This window comes from Ictalurus furcatus, chromosome 27 (genome assembly GCF_023375685.1).
Source record: "Ictalurus furcatus strain D&B chromosome 27, Billie_1.0, whole genome shotgun sequence".
NCBI lineage: Eukaryota > Metazoa > Chordata > Actinopteri > Siluriformes > Ictaluridae > Ictalurus > Ictalurus furcatus.
Window position 1 is genome coordinate 2,331,556 of NC_071281.1, and position 16,889 is coordinate 2,348,444.

Genomic DNA, 16,889 nt, shown 5'->3' on the forward strand with positions numbered 1-16,889 from the left:
GGACACGGGGCACGAGGCGAGGCACACCCTGGACATAATTCACTGTACATAATTAGATTTTAAAAGGAGCATAACGCTTTAAAGCTAATTAAAAGGAACAGTAGATCACATGCACCTTCCCAGATAAAGGATGTAGAAAAGATCTCCTTTTAATGGTACCACCTCAGCAACAAGGAGATTTCTGAGAGACAGTCTTGTTCGAGCGGGATGAAAGGTTACGGAAAATCAAATATCCACTCTTTACAACCGCGGTGTGCAGAAAAGCATCTCAGAATGAACAACATGGAAGACGGTACCACAAGGAAAAGTATCCATCCATCCATCCATCTTCTACCACTTACTCCTTTTCAGGGTCATGGGGAACCTGGAGCCTATCCCAGGGAGCATCGGGCACAAGGCGGGGTACACCCTGGACAGGGTGCCAATCCATTGCAGGGCACAATCACATACACACTCACACACCCATTCATACACTACGGACACTTTGGACACGCCAATCAGCCTACCATGCATGTCTTTGGACTGGGGGAGGAAACCGGAGTACCCGGAGGAAACCCCCGCAGCACGGGGAGAACATGCAAACTCCGCACACACATGGCCATGGTGGGACAAGGACATGTATATTAGTACCTATTATTATTATTATTATTATTATTATTATTACTATTATTATTATTATTTCTGACTTTGTGACGTCAGAACACTGTTTCTAAATCTTTAGCAAGGGTTTTCTGTCCACACCGAAGTTAAGACACGCTGTAGAATTGTTTAAATGTTTATTTCTCTTTCTAAAACGACTGGAGAAACTAAAATGTGCATTATTTTTTTAAAAACCCTTCACTTTTTGTCTTTAGTTTCTTTTGGGGAGGTTGAAAAATCTTCATAACGGGGGCTGGGTTGGTTTCAAGTGCGCGAACGTTACAGGTGGACCGACCGCTCGAGGCTGCGGGGGCGCGCGTGCGTGTGCGCGCCTCCGTCGCATTTTTTTATTTGGAGCCACGAAGCGTTCAGAGTTCATTCACGACCAGACGGAGCTCGGTGGAGCGCGCGCTTCACGGGGAAACCCCCAAAAACAAACAAGCGACACGCGCTCACATCTCGGTCCTGCGGCACAATTTGGGATTACGTCGAGGAGGAGAACGTTCTTCATCACCGAAAGGATTCCTATTCGGTCTTTTTTTTTACTTTTCTTTTTTTAAACAATTTTTTTTTTTTTTTTTAACAATTGTTGTTGTTTTATATCACGTTGACGGCGCGTGCACGATGCAGCGAAGATAAAGGAGAAACCGAGTCTTCATTTTCGATCACTTGGAACGCGATGATCGAGTCGGTCGCGTTTCGGGGATCTCGACTCGACCGCGCCAGCGACCGTGTGTGCGGTCCGACCCTCCATGGGAAGCAGTGAAAGCGCGCGTGAGCGGAGATGAGAGCCGCGCTCTGCTGCCTCCTCGCGTGCTGCTGCTGCTGCTGCTGCTGCTTCTCCGTGCCGCACGCCGCCGCCGCCGCCGCAACCGGGGTGAGCACGCGCTTCCAACACCGCACACTCCACCTGCGCGCGGAACTTTTACAGTTTCGCGTACCGTGCAGTTTAACTGTACCGTGCGCGCGCGCGCGTGCCGACGAGGTGCACGCATAGAAAAAAATCATAAAAGGGCTCTCCGGTTTATGTAAGATTTTATTTTCCCACAGATGACTTGCATTTAGAAATGGCAGGACAGGTGATGAATCTAAGAACCAGGTTCCTGTCAGTGTGTAGCCTTTCAGCATACATGTATTCCTAAATTCCTAGAAAGGTAGAACTACTTAAAGAACCCTTTTTTCCTCTGAGAGTGTAATTCTAGCTTGAATGCTGAATGTTTGTAGGTGACCAGTTATTAACTTTCAAATGTGACCTACACCATAATGGATTTAACCTACTATATGGCTGTATAGAGTGTAGTTTACTAGGCTAATGATTAATAAGGCTTATCTAGTACCAATAAGTCACTGTATGCATGTAGACTATGGTTTAGAAGACTTAGAGCATTGTCTAGTACCAGTAATCTACTGTATATGTGTAGACCATATTTCAGCAGCCTAAAACTACTTATTTATTATTAATAACCTACTATAAGTGTGTAGAGCATAATTATCTAGACTATACTTTAATAGGCTAATAGTACTTATGTAGTGCTAATATTTTCATGTATGTGTCTAGACCACAGTTTAGTAGTCTAATATAGCACTTACCTAGTACTAATAACACACTACATTCCTACAGGTTGTTAGGCTAAGAGTATTCGTGCAGTACTAATAACCTACGATGTGTGTAGACTCTACTTTAGTAGGCTAATAGGCATGTCTAACACATTTTAAGTGAAAGGAACTGTGTACCTCGGAGACTACGAGACTCCAGGACATGACTAATGTCAGGTTAGTTTCCACGCAGCACAGGTAGGCACTGATGAGTCGTTTTTATTCTGTCCAGAAACACCCAAACAATTACCCATGTTTTGGTTAAGTATGAACAGTCAGAGTCAGTGCTTTGGGGTTTTTCCACTTGCCATTCACTCATGCTTAAAATAGGCAGTTTATTACCGTAGCAAAGCGCAGAAATGTGGTGGTGTCTAAAAGTCTCCTTTAAAGGTAGCGAAGTAAAAGTTTTCCAAAAGTATAAATACTCCAGAGACGTACACGTGCTCCGAAATGGGACTCGAGTGCTGCAATTGAGGACGTTTACACAAAATATGTAATAACTGATACGGTTATTTGATTCACTGAGACTCCCGTTTTTTAGCCTAAAGACGATTGCATTCATACGTATTTATGAAGACTCTTATGATTATCCGTACTAACTGAACAATATTGCTTTTCAAGGAGGCGCTGATTCCTCGAGAGCTCATCGAGAGACTGTCCAACAGCGAGATCCACACCATGAGTGACCTCCAGCGGCTTCTGGAGTTGCACACTGCAGGTACTCCACGTTAGGTTTCGTACAATCTGCACACTTTGTTCTATATCAGTAAATATTGCGAGATTGACCTCCTACTGGAATCTATGAGATGATGTCACACACGAGCTGTGGGAATTGTTGGCGGCGCTCCATTGTGGGTACTTGTTTTCAGACTAGGCCACTTCACTAGTGCATAGAGTTCTGCCTATTGTTGGTAGCATGTTCTGAAGAGTTAGTATACCACTGTAATACACACATGATCCAGGCCACGTACACAAAGCGATGCTTTTGTTGTTGCGTTGATATTGTTTTCCCTCCTCCCTATTGTTGTTCATCGGTTTCTTGCATTATCTATGTCACCTGAGTCACATAATCATGCTACGTATATATTTTTTGCGCATTCTTGTTACTCGCAGTCTACGTTATACTACGTTGTTATTTGTCCGTTCTTTAATGAAATCACTGGCGTATACAGTGTTTTGTATACGTCCCCGTTTCCGAGCCTCGACAACCACGTGTACATTTAGTTACAGTTCCGCTCATCACCGATGGAATAAATTAGCTGATTTAAGCATAGAACAAGTTATCCAGTCTGCTAGCCAGATTTGTTTGTCCCCTGGCGTGAGTGTGCGTTTGAACTGTAGCTGCTTTCGTTGTGTGCAGATGCGAATAGACCATGTTCTAGGATGTACTAGCCAGTGTAGCAGTCTGCAGAATGTAAGTCTTCAAGAAGGACATGCTCCTAATCTAGCACCACGTTCAAAAGTTCACATAACTGCCCAGTTGTGCTGATGCCAAGCGCCTCAAGGACCGTTGCCCAGAGACGGGCGCTTCTGTCTTGTCTCTCAAGGCGCCGCGAATACTGCCTGCGTGTGAACTTGTTTGACGGATGTCACTGTTTTGGCCGGACCTCTCTTGTCGTCCTAGATTAGTCGGTGTCGGAGAAAGAAAGCGCGACGACGGGACGAAACAAAGAAGTGATTTAAAGCCACAAAGTGCAGTCTGACCTTTGGCGATGGTTGATGAGGCAAGAATTCCTGAACTTCGCTGCAGCTTAGTCCTATCAGGTTTGTGTTGATGGTAAAACAAGAAATCAAAGGTACTAGTAGGGATATAGAATTTCAGGATTGGTGTGGCCTGTTTGAACAGGATGGTTGCTTTGTTCTGGTGTATCTAAGAAGCGATTGCCAGAGTGTTTTTCTCAGAAGAGAAGTAAATGGTTTGAAGAAGGATAACGATGGTGCACGCCACAATTGCGGAGCTTAAATCCTCAGTTGTCATTAACTATCTCTCGCAGCATGGCAGCACGTTGGAGAAACCAAAAGAAGGAGGTTGTTTGCTTGCGAACGTTTGAAGAATCCGAAACAAGAACTTTCTGTTATCTGTGATTTTGGACACTTTAACAGGGATGTGCAGGAACATTCCTAATAGTTGGCAGTTAGACGTGGGCAGTGAGCATAAACGACACACTCATTAACTTCTTGAAGACTGAAGATCGAACCAGTTCCACCTCTCGAACACTTTTTTTTCTTGCAAAGTTGATGAACTTCCACTCAAAAGCTTCTGCTTCCCAAAAAAAAAAAATCCCCCCCAAAAAACCCAAACGTTTCTGTACCCATCAAGAACGTTTGGTTAATGCTAACCAGAAGCAGATGTTCAGGAGCATCTGATAAAGAAAAGTGCAAAGGAGCTCCATCAAGACCGGCGTCTCTGCTCAAGATTTCCCCTGTGGATGCGTAATTGAAATGCAAACGACTGCATGTGTAGCGCTGCTGCAGCTCGAGGGAGGTCAAGAGACTCTCTCCATTATGGCGTTGTCATGCAGCCTTTATGAGCTTAGCGAGGCTGAATGCCAGCACTGTAATGTATTATTCATGTCGGATTCCTAGCGAGCGTGTGTGTGTGTGTGTGTCTGTGAGATCGCCTCAGGGAGTGTGTTTTCTGGAGTCTGCTAACGAGTGTGTGAAAGGCTCAGCTAGTGTGCAGGGTACAGCTCAAGCGTACTGAATCAAATCTGCCCTCTCCTTACCATGCCCCCACGCTCTCCGGAGTGGATCTGCTGGTTGGATGAGTGAGTGATCGTGCTTATTTACCAGACTTGCTCTTCTGGGCTCGTTTTACACGCACGAAGTAGGGCGGATCAAGTTTCCAGCGAAGAATCTCCACACAGAGGGTGATGTTAAACTCCATTTGGACGCGGTCAGTCAAAGTCGCCACCGTGGTGGCACCGGAATTCCATTGAGCTCCGTTCACGGCATCTGCTCGTCCCTGGAAATAAACGCCTGGGAATATTTTAGTCTCGGTGGTTGTACGAACCGACAGCTTTTTAATGATAATGAGTCTTTATTGATCACGTATACATTACAGCACAGTGAAATTCTTTTCTTCACATACCCCAGCATGTTAGGAGGTTGGGGTCAGAGCGCAGGGTCAGCCATGATACAGCGCCCCTTGGAGCAGAGAGGGTTAAGGGCCTTGCTCAAGGGCCCAACAGTGGCAGCTTGGCAGTGCTAGGGCTTGAACCCCCAACCTTCTGATCAGTAACCCAGAGCCTTAACCGCCAAGCCACCACTGCCCCTTTTAGTGATTTTCTAGTTGAATTCTAATTCATACTCGACGTCTGCGAGCACCAGGAACGCTACATAAGCTCCTCAAAGATTCCTAATCTCTTCAGTCAGGCTCAACAAATACTCCAAACACTCTTAATCCAGATAAATGACACACAATGCATTGTAGTATACGGTAGCCGATAATAAGCAATGCTAATCGTCATCATCATCTCCTATTGACTTCGTGAGGTATTGCGGCATTAATGTGCATTGTCCAATAAAAGAACACACATTTCATATAAAAACAAACAAACAAACAAACAAACAAAAAACCTTTAGTTATGAATGATAAACTTTTTTTAAAAATATGATTTGACAAAATTGTGATGTGATGATTATTCTGTAATGATATGATTTATACCACAGCACTGTTAAATTCTCAATTCTGATTGGTCAGATGTAATACCTTACAGTTTCTATAGTAACCGCACACCCTGTCATGTTTTCCACCTGACATGTGATTTCTTATATTAATATGTATTAATTGTAATAGTAATTGTAATATTACGTTGGCATTCATAACAGACCAAAACAATTTTCATGTCTCTCTCTTTTTTTTTTTTTTTTTTTTGTATGATGAACCTCTAAAAAAAATTCCTTAAAGAATTAGCATACAAACAACCACATGAAAGAGAAAGACGTTGTGACGAGCAGGCTTGGATAACAGACCTCAGCAGTTTCACATCAAACACTCATAAGCAAATTAAGGGGATTTAAACTATAAACACTTTATAGCTTTATACCTTTACAGCTGTGACTTTTGCACTCGTCTAAACACCGAAGTCTCTTCTGGGCGACAACGAGAGTCGCGAGGTCACACGTTCGTCATGTTCGTCTGGTAGCGATGAGAGACGGTATGTCTGTAATAATGATCAGTATGACGGTAATAATGATCTTTTATTTATTAGTCTCGAGCTTCCAAATGAAAATCGAACCACTTTGATTTTCAAGTATTACATCGTATTAAACTTTCACAGTACCCATGTTCTATAGGCCCTACGTAACCGCGTGCCAGCTGTTGCCCGGGCCTGTTTTCGTGTGTCTGATACATATCTAATTGTTGTCGAGTCTAGACATGCGTAATATGATCTTTTATGACTGCAAGCTTATTCATGTGGTTTTCGGTCGACAATAAAAAAAAAAAAAAGAAAGAAAAGCTAGGAGTTCGTCAAAGCACACTAATCGCATGTCCTCGGGTTACAGAAACATAAACTCGTATCTGATTTAAGCGTGCTGTCTGATCGTGGCCTTGAGCCAGAGTCTACATGATGTGGGCGTGGCTGTAATGACAAGTGGTGTACTTGATGATAAAGGCCATAAAGGTGCTCTAATTAGTGACTAAATAGAATCGACAACAAAAGAAAAATGTTTACAGAGGGTTTACGAATCGTACGTGTGTCGTACGGTACAATGCTTTCAGGGGAAAACCGGGTCCTGATTGGTCGATTTACAGGGACGCTGATTGCGTTCTGTGTTGTTCTGATTGGTGCAGAGAACGAGGTGGTTCAGGAGACTAAACGGCGCTACAGCAAAGAACATCTCGACCACAACACCAACCTCAAGAGCTCACACACACGCCCGAGACACAAGAGGAGCATTGGTAAGACACTCACACGTGCGTGCACACACACACACACACACACACACACTGAGCCTAATAGGTAGAGATTCCATACGTGTCAGCGATCATGCTGCAGCCTGTTCGAGTCTGAACTGAATAACCTTCTTAGATAAGCACCGAATCTCTGTTAGATTAGTGTAGGCGTACGGAGTGTGTTGATCCAGCTGTGTGTTTGTGTAGCGGCGTGCGCCGTGTGTCCTGTCTGTCTCTCGTAAATACTATGATATTAGTGAATGTCTTTTCACACACACACACACACACACCCTTTTCACAAATCACAGACCTCATCAAGACAAGATTTATTTTTCTAATCCAAATGTTGAAATATTACACTCATAATTTAAAAGTTTAAAATATTCTGTTTATTGGCGTGGTTGAGTTTGTGCATTATTTATAGGCCTACTTATGTGTGATTTATTAGGGTTTAATGCAAGCGATTGGTCAAACAGGCTAATAACTCAGTAATAAATATGTGTGTGTGTGTGTGTGTGTGTGTGTGTGTGTGTGTGCGTGTGTGTAGAGGAAGCAGTCCCGGCCGCGTGCAAGACTCGGACGGAGGTGTACGAGATCCCACGTTCTCAGGTGGACCCTACAGCCGCGAACTTCCTCATCTGGCCACCATGCGTAGAGGTGGCACGGTGCTCGGGCTGCTGCAACACCAGCGCCATGCGCTGCCATGCTAGCAAAAAACAACACCGGAGTGTCAAGGTAAAAAAACAACAACACAATTAACACACACTAAAACTTTATCTTACACACACACACACATATACACGCACCAAACTGCACTGGAAGTACAAAGGTTGAGAGCTCTGCTGTGTGCACACACCCACTATATACAGCATACTTTACTTGTTTTTCTTTCTTCCCTCTGTATTATTTCTCTTCTTTCCTTTACGCCCGTCCTCCAAGCGCCATTCATTCATGCACAAACAGCCGTGCGGTGCTCGGTTTACCGGCGCATAAAGAAATGGCGCATGCGCCCTCCGCTCCGTGTCTTATCCGAGAGCTCGTTTTCTGGTGAAGGTGAGGCCGAGTTAACTCGTGCTAGATAAAGGAAGAACCTGACACGCTATTACACGAGCGAAGGACAAAAGCGAGAGATAGATATCATCTCATTACAACGTGCACTCACTTTCTCTTTCTCCGTTCTTTTACCGCTGGCTATTGTTATATTCTAAGCTCTAGCAGTGTAGAACGGTTATAACCCTAGACTTGTTCTGTTTTGGACCATCGGAAAGCAGTTACATTGGCTACATAAACCACAGGAAACAGGTGCTGTATTTCTGCTGGTTCTGCTTCAAACACTGACATCGGTTGCTTGGATACAGTACAGATTTAACTCGGAGAGATTAGAGAGAACTCTGATTAGCTTGGATACTGATGCTAATTCTCCTTTTGACCGAGACCCAAATACAGCGCTCATGCTAGTTCTCTGTTAACGTGGACAAAATTAGCTTGGATACTGTGTTTCTCCATTTAACAATGGCAGTATTAGCTTGGGCTAAATGATGTTGCTAGTTCTCCTTTTAACACTGACAGGGTTAGCTTGGACACAGTATTGATGCTAATTCTTTCAACACTGACAGGGTTAGCTTTGACACCTTATTGATGCTAATTCTTTCAACAGTGACAAGAGTTAGCTTGGACAAAGTACTGATGCTAATTATTTCAACACTGACAGAGTTAGCGTGGACACAAAACTGATGCTAATTTTCCTTTCAACACTGACATGGTTAGCATGGATATAGTATTGATGCTAATTCTTTCAACAGTGACAAGAGTTAGCTTGGACAAAGTACTGATGCTAATTATTTCAACACTGACAGGGTTAGCGTGGACACAGAACTGATGCTAATTCTCCTTTCAACACTGACATGGTTAACATAGATACAGTACTAATTCTAATTATTTCAACACTGAGAGAGTTAGCTTGGACACAGTACTGATGCTAATTCTCCTTTCAACACTGACCGAATTAGCTTGGAAACATGCCTGATGCTAATTATCCTTTCAACACTGACTGAGTTAGCTTGGAAACACGACTGATGGTAATTCTCCTTTCAACACTGACAGACTTTACTTTGACACTGTAGTACTGTTGGTTCTCTTTTCAACACTGACGGATTAGTTTGTCTCACAGAACCGATACTAGTTTGTTTATTAACTCTGACAGAGTCAGGCTGGATGCTAGTTCTCCTTTTAACATGGAGCTGGAATACATGAATGTTGCTAATTCCACTTCGAACATAGACAGAAGTATTTTATTTACTCATGCTAGTTCTTTTAATAGCGTGGTTGCAATATCGATGCTAGTTTCTATAAAGAGACAGCAGTAGCTTGGCTACAGTACTGATGCTAGTTCTTATTTTAATAGAGATGGAATTTGTTTGGTTACAGTAATAATGCTAACTCTCTTTTCAAGGGAGTGTATCTTATCTATATTCCCAGAGTCCTATGGCATATAGCACATACAGTACTGATGCTAGTTCCAAATCTAAATCTAAAAAAGCTGCTTAAGGTAAAAGGAGAACTAGTGTCAATACTGTAACCTGAGGAAAATTAGTTTGGTTATAGTACAGACGCTAGCTGTCCATTAATAGAGATAGAATTAGCTAGTTTACATTACCAGTGATGGCCGTTCTGCTTTGCACAGCCTCATGATTTATTCGTACGGTAACAGTAATGACCGTAGCATTGCTTTCGACAGCCACTCAGGGCTTGGGTTTGACTGCAGTGTTCGAGCTAAGCCTTTTTTTTAATAGCAAACGAATGAGTTTGTTTACATTTATCGTAATTGATTACGCTGCTTTCAACAAGCACTCGAAGCCTGAGTTTGCTCACGGTCCTGACAGGAGTGCTTCTCTTGGCTGCCGACGTGTTGACGCTTGTTCCTCGGCTTGTACTACTGTACAAACGTTTTTTAAACTCAAGTGGAAAAGGCTTTATATGTCTGGCAGAGGAAGGGAGGAACGCGAGGATTTCATGGCTGCTGAACTTACTGGGTTTCAGGCCAAAACTTCCCCTCGGGAGCGTTCAATAGCGTTAACCTCGCTTGAACCGCGGGGCCTGTCTGTCTCTTTCTGTGTTTTCCAGAGCTGTTCTCCAGTTTGTGTGTGTGTGTGTGTGTGTGTGTGTGTGTGTGTGTGTGTGTGTGTGTGTGTGTTGAGACATGAATGGAGTTCTGTATAATCAGGCCTTCAGGGGGCTGGCGCAGGCAGTTCAGGAGTGCTTCAGTATACGGTGTGTGTGTGTGTGTGTGTGTGTTTATATAGAGAAAACTCACTTGAAGTAGATCATGCTGCACACCATGTGCTTTTCTCACCTGGACTTACCTCTCTCCAACACCAGAGAGAAATATGGGTGTGTGTGTGTACAAACTCTTCACACAGCTTTGATACTTACATTCTCTCTTGCTCTCTCTTTCTCTCTTGCTGTCTCTCTCTCTCACTCACTCTCGCTTACTCACTCACTCTCTCTCTTGCTCTCCGTCTCAGGTGGCTAAGATCGAGTATGTGCGTCGCAAACCGAAACTGCGGGAGGTGCAGGTGCAGCTGGAGGATCATCTGGAGTGTGTGTGCGTGTCCAAACACCACACAGAGTCCCGCTTACACACAGGTACACAAACACACCCACACACACCATTTCCTTCACCCCTTTAATCTGGTTTGGTTCCTCGAGTGACGCAAAACAAAACAAAACAAAGAAAAACAAGTCCTGCTTTATTGTTGGTCTGCCATTTCTACACACTCTGTAAGGCTTTGAATATACTCCAATCTGTCTTTCCTTCTCTTCCCCGTTTCCCATCATCCCTCCATTCGCAGGCCACTCTAGGGCAAGAGCTAAAAAGAGGAAAAGGATACAGGAAAAGTCGGACAAAAAAAAAAAATCTGAAAAAGCGTACACTCTCGGGTCTTAGTCTAACGTTGCCGCCGGACTGAGTTGGCAGGTAGGAGGTGAGCAACCGGGCAGCTCAATCGATTTACCAATCAACCAATCAGCGTCCTGATCAGCCGCTCAGGTGGAGGGAATGTTCTGCGGTGCTGATGGGTTTCATCCGTAACTCGTAACATAAAGATCGTTGATTGAGGTGGTTTAATGAGAGAAGCACTAATCTGTGATCACTTATGACATCGGTATACTAATAATACTGAGCGTGACTGGGAAGACTAATGGCGTTTGCACACTTGAGTCCACGCCCACGACCGGTTCTTGGATCGTTTGGACGGCGGGGCTTATAAGCTCCGCTTTGCTTTCACATGAAAGAATTCATTGGGCGAAAACATTTTTTTTTTTGCGATATTGTCAGTGCACGCAATCACAGCGCAAATTTCCGAACAAATCTACAATTTTTTTTGGTTTGTTTGTTTGTTTGTTTTCAAATGCCGTAACAACCTTTTCACAACGAAAACCAAGGAAACAGAAAATCAGAAACAGATTTCACTTCCCACCAAATGTGGAGAGCAAACAGGGTTTAGTTTGGACTCAAGTGTGAAAACAACCTCAACGATCCATTAGTTTAATGCTTAATTTACGTTTGTTTGAGCGGGGCGTGTATTCGGTATGCCCCAAAGACCCCCCCCCCAAGCGAAAAACTAACACGCTAAATTCCATTTCATTTCACTACTGAGGTTAACATTAAAGTTTATACACAAATACAGCAATACATGACTTTGTGTGTGTGTGTGTGTGTGTGTGTTTTTCTTTTTGGCTTCACAGATGTACGGTGAATCTGACTGGATCGACTTGGAGAGTGTGTGGTGATAAAGAAGGGCCAGCCATCTTGTCTAATCAAAACTGATTCTATCTGACATCATCCAGAGAAAAGGCAGCCCGAGCAAACAATCACCGCAATCCACTCACCTTGGCCTGGATTAAGCTAAACGGACCGTTGCGGAGCTTTCAGACCTTTTGGACTGGATGTCTCTTGGACTTTTTGATTTAAAAAAAAAAAAAAAAGACGCAAATTCAGCTGATGGACGGATTTTTTTTTTTTTTTTTTCAGTCAAAACTATAAAGACTGCAGATTTTCCTTGGCTTCGGCGTGGAGTCTGAATGCTCATAACGGACGGTCCCGGCTTGGATCTTGGATCTACCATATAATGGACAGACACAACTATTCACTTCTATAGCAAGATTCCTTTCTTCCAGCAAACACTTTTTTCAGTATACACTCTTATTTTTGTAGCCCCATTTTCTATTCAGATTCATATGCTGTATGTACAGTAGAAAAAAAAACAGCCTCCAATAGCCTTTAATAAACTATTTATAAGTGCATTGATGTTTTTTTTTTGTTTGTTTTAGTTTTATATATATATATATATATATATATATATATATATATATATATATATATAAATAAGCTAGGTTCAGTGGTTCATATTCCAATAACATATTTATTTGCCTCTACATGGTATTGCTGTAATTCAGTGCTGATCGTAGTATCTCTGTCAGGAAGTCATTATGAAGGGAAGGAAAGACTTCAGGGTGTGCTGTTTTAGGAAAAATAATCAACGTTGAGGTGGAGTGATGCGAAGCGGAAGTCACTGTTACCTCCACAAGTGTGATTGTTTTCTTGCGTCTTTCGCACTGTTTTCTTCCTCTTGCACGGCAAACCGCCAATGCTAACAATATTTTACTTATTAAATAACAACACATCATACTTTTTTTCCCAATTCAAAATCGTTTATTGTCCGATTTAATGTTGCGGAACGTCTTGCGAAACAACTTTCGTTCCTGCCATCACTTACTGTACGTTAAAAAGCAGCTGTAGATCCCTGTATCCGATCCCTCACCAGCCTGTCTTTTAATTCTCCCTCTTGACGATAATAAGGCAAGAGAACGTAGCTTGACCTTTCCTTTCCTCTGACTGTTACAAAGCACTGACACTGGAGACTCCTTCCATAAATATACATCAAATAAACATCTCCTTACAGAAAACTTCATCGTCAACAGTTACACGCAATTTTAAAAATATGTTTAAAAAGCGTCCGCCGTGCAAGTCCCTTTGAAATATCTGTTACTACGGAAACGAGTGTGTTTTCGTATAAACCTGCGATTAGTGATTCGCCTTGTAGTTTACTATTGCAGAAAACGAATCAACACCTTCTGACCAATCAAAACGGAGAATTCATTCGATGGCACGGTGGTATAAATGTCAGTAGTTAGTGCTGAAATCTTTTCTTTAACTTCATAGGTAGCGTTCATTTGTGCTATCAGCACTGATTTGATCATGCTAGCTGCCTGGCATAGCACTACCTCAGCTTGGATAAGAAGCCTGAGGTCCTGAGAGAATGCAGGAAGGACTTCGTTTAAACAAATAAGATTGGAGAAACCATTTAATCAGTGTTTTAACGTTACGTTTTGCAAAAGTTTGCGTTTGTAAACGTCTCAATTATTCACAGAACGCATTGTTGGTGAATGAACATGTACACGTTACTGTTTCAGGTAAAATACCTATTACACTAAAGTGTTGCCTTAGTAGCTAACATCAGGGGAAAGTTTGTCAGTGAACATAAATTCCCATGCTACATAATTATGTTTAAAAGTGCATAAAACTGGCTGATCACAGGTCTAGCTAGACAGAACTAGTTTAAATACACGGCACGCTGCTTTAATTTATTCAACCAGACAGTTCACACAGCCCAGTAGAGTGCTTCTTCTGCCCATCCTGGGACTGTGGTTGCTGCAGCCAGGTATTAATGCTTCACAAGGGGACACAAGTACTACCGTAATTGCTGGAGTATCACGCCTACCGTAAAATACTCTAATAATAGGCTAATGCAAAAAAAAAAAAAAAACATCTATCATAGACATTAGAAGTCACAGAGAGCAAAAAAAAATTGCCTTAAGGTCTGGAAAAAGCTGTAGCTGTCAAAGAAGGGAAATTAAAAAGAAAAGATGGAAGAAAATGATAAGAGAAAAAGAAAGAGAGTGCAGAATTCCTGCGTGTTAATGTCATGCAGTTCGTTTTAGCACACCTGTGTGTGTGTGATTGATGTGAGCCAGTGAAGCCTATAATCTGTGAAGGTAAAGATTGGAACTCTGTGTACACACACACACACACACACACACACACACACACACATTCAGTACATGGAGAGGGAGAGAGAGAGAGAGAGAGAGGGAAAGGAAAAAGACTAAACCAGGATGTAGTGCTTCCCAATACAGAGAGCCATGTAATCAGTGTGTGTAATTAAATTAGCACTGGTAACAGGCTTACACACCAAATGCTAATCATTACATCACCACCAGCTGCGTCCGGTCACGGTGTAAAGAAACACAACAAACCGGACATGTGTTAGCATGTGGGTAGGAGCCTGAACCCCAAACGGTTGGAGCGGCTCGACGTTGGTTTGCGGTCGAGCTGCATAATGTCAGTGCGGTGTGTAAAGTAATATCCTTTCTTAAGACATAAAAGTGCAAACGATTTAGCATGCTTTCCCACACGCCGCTGTGCAGAAACATGTTTGTCGGAGTGTCCCATCACACACTTTTTTTTTTTCGGGATGGAGTGTGCTTTCGAAGCCACAATAGAGCCAGTGTGCTTGGGGATGTGTGTGAAGGGCCGTTTCCACAGTTGGCATTGGCTTTGAGGATCTGCAGCAATGTGTGTACCAGCTGACCCTGTTATGATAGGAAAACTTGAATATACAGCGCATTCAGAAAGGATTGACACCCTTTCACTTTTTCCTCACTTTAACAATACGGCCTTGCTTTTTAAAACGGGTGAAATTCTGGTGGGGTTTATTTTTAATACATCGCGCCACGAAATGAAAAAAAAAGGCTTAAATCGGTCAGTACAGGATTTTGTGGAAAACTACTTGAACCGGCGAAATTGCCGTTGCACGAAATAGTCTTTTTGCAGTGATGTTTGTTGTCAGTGTCAATTAGCTGTACTCATCTTCGAATGTACTCATGAATCAAAGAGGGCTTAATGCGCATTGTGATGACATCACATGGCACGTCCTGGCCCAAATCTGCGGAAAATCTGCAGTTATTAAAAAAAAAATACTGAAGAAGCTCGTCCGAATATCGGCGAGTTTGCTTGATTTGGCGTTGAAATATCGTAAAGTGAAATATCACATTCCTATGACACTTTGATTTGAGCTCTTCTTGTTTGCGTTGAACATCATTGAAACGTTTCTAGAAAACTTTGTCTTGGGGAAAGGTACTGACATTTCTGCAGCTCCGACGCCGCTGAAGAACAATGTGGCTTGTATAGTTTTTTAAAAGGAAGCTCAGAACCGCAGGGACTCTTACTAAAGCTAACCGATCAAACTGAGCAAAGGGACTGTGTAACCTGATAAAACAACTTCCTTGGTTTAAAGTGCACCTATTATGTTTTTTTTCAAATATTACCTTTCATGTAGTGTGTTAGAGAGCTGTTTGCGAATGTAAAAAATCTGCAAAGTTTCAAAAATCAAAGCACACGACAAACGGCGTTATCGACTCCCAAAAGAACGAACCGATTCTGAACGGCTGAAACGAGTCATTAGTTATTCCAGACTTTACTTCCTGTACTAACCTACGTAGGTTTGTAACAAAAAGCCCCGCCTCTGGTCTACATTGGCTGCTTGCTGACAGCGGTAGACCAATCACAACAGACTGGGGCATCTAACCAATCAGAGCAGAGTATACGCTCTAAAAGGAGGAGTTTAGAATGAATCCTTTAGAACGAATCATTTAACGAGTTGTTTGTGACACTGTGGGGAAAAAAAGGTAATGCTGCAATTTAAATTATGAGCATGTTAAAGTGTTTTTTTGACCTCGGATGCATCTAAATCTATTCTATCAGAACTTTAAAACAAAACTAGGCACGTTTCAAAAGCATAATAGGTGCACTTTAAACATAAGGGGAGCTAACCTGTAGCAAGGGAGAGCACTTCATTTCTATTAGCACTGAGCACCGAAACATATGCGTGCACCAAGGTCTACACTTTGTAATTCACAGCAATGCATTTTTAATGCCCACGTTCACTGATACTGCTCTACACGCCCAGAGCAGCCGCCCTCAAAATCTCTATTAAAGCTGCTATTTACATGGCATAACAATTTCTCATAAAACTCAGCATGAAGAGTTCACTGCGACTAACATAAACAAAGATGCATAAATTGTCCAATGACGCTCCGTTAAGTAGGTTACTCAGAATGATGAGTGAAAACTGCAATATAACGACATGAGGAAAAAGTGAATCGAATGAAGAAACAAGCTTAGCTGTACATATACACGGTTCAGTGAAACCTATCTCAAAGATAACAAGAATACACGGATGTGTGTGTTTCTCAAGGATAGTTTTTACAAACGGAGATCTATTGCGCAGACTTTGTGTTGAGTCCTGCACTAGAGTAACTTAATTCGGTCGCTGATCTCCGCTCAAAGCTTCTTTATTGCAGCAGACGGTGTAAATAAGTCAGAACTGATCGGGCTGCTGGGATCAGTTTCTGACCTCAGAACTGGACAAAAGACAGAATTTGTTTCTCATGCTCACATTTCAAGATGACTTTCTTTCTTTGCATGGCCGGTTTTCAGACAAGCAGGAGAAATGAAGGCCGTGTTAAGAAAGCTACTCCAAGGATAAGTAGATAAGAGTTAGCGGCTGTGCTGCAGTGCAGAGGTGGTAAACGTACATAAGTTTTCTACTCGGGTAAAAGTGCAATAAATAATTGCTGTGAGAGCTTCAAACGCTTTTTACGGAGTTTGAATTTAGTTAGCAGAAATGTTCCT

At 42.5% G+C, this 16,889-nt stretch overlaps 1 protein-coding gene across 4 annotated transcripts; it reads left to right on the forward strand.

Annotated features, from left to right (window-relative positions):
* Positions 1–238: 238 nt before the first annotated feature.
* LOC128603042 (platelet-derived growth factor subunit A) lies at positions 239–12,439 on the forward strand. Of its 4 annotated transcripts, XM_053617224.1 has the most exons (7): positions 240–1,516; positions 2,857–2,953; positions 7,034–7,141; positions 7,683–7,870; positions 10,660–10,780; positions 10,987–11,118; positions 11,882–12,439. In XM_053617224.1, exons 1-6 carry the CDS (start codon positions 1,424–1,426, stop codon positions 11,079–11,081), a joined length of 702 nt encoding a protein of 233 aa, XP_053473199.1. In that variant the 5' UTR covers positions 240–1,423; the 3' UTR covers positions 11,082–11,118; positions 11,882–12,439. The 4 variants fall into 4 exon arrangements, with proteins under 4 accessions (XP_053473201.1, XP_053473199.1, XP_053473200.1 ...); XM_053617226.1 differs by lacking the exon at positions 7,034–7,141 and having other exon boundaries at positions 239–1,516; XM_053617225.1 differs by lacking the exon at positions 10,987–11,118 and having other exon boundaries at positions 244–1,516.
* The last annotated feature ends 4,450 nt before the right edge of the window (positions 12,440–16,889 follow it).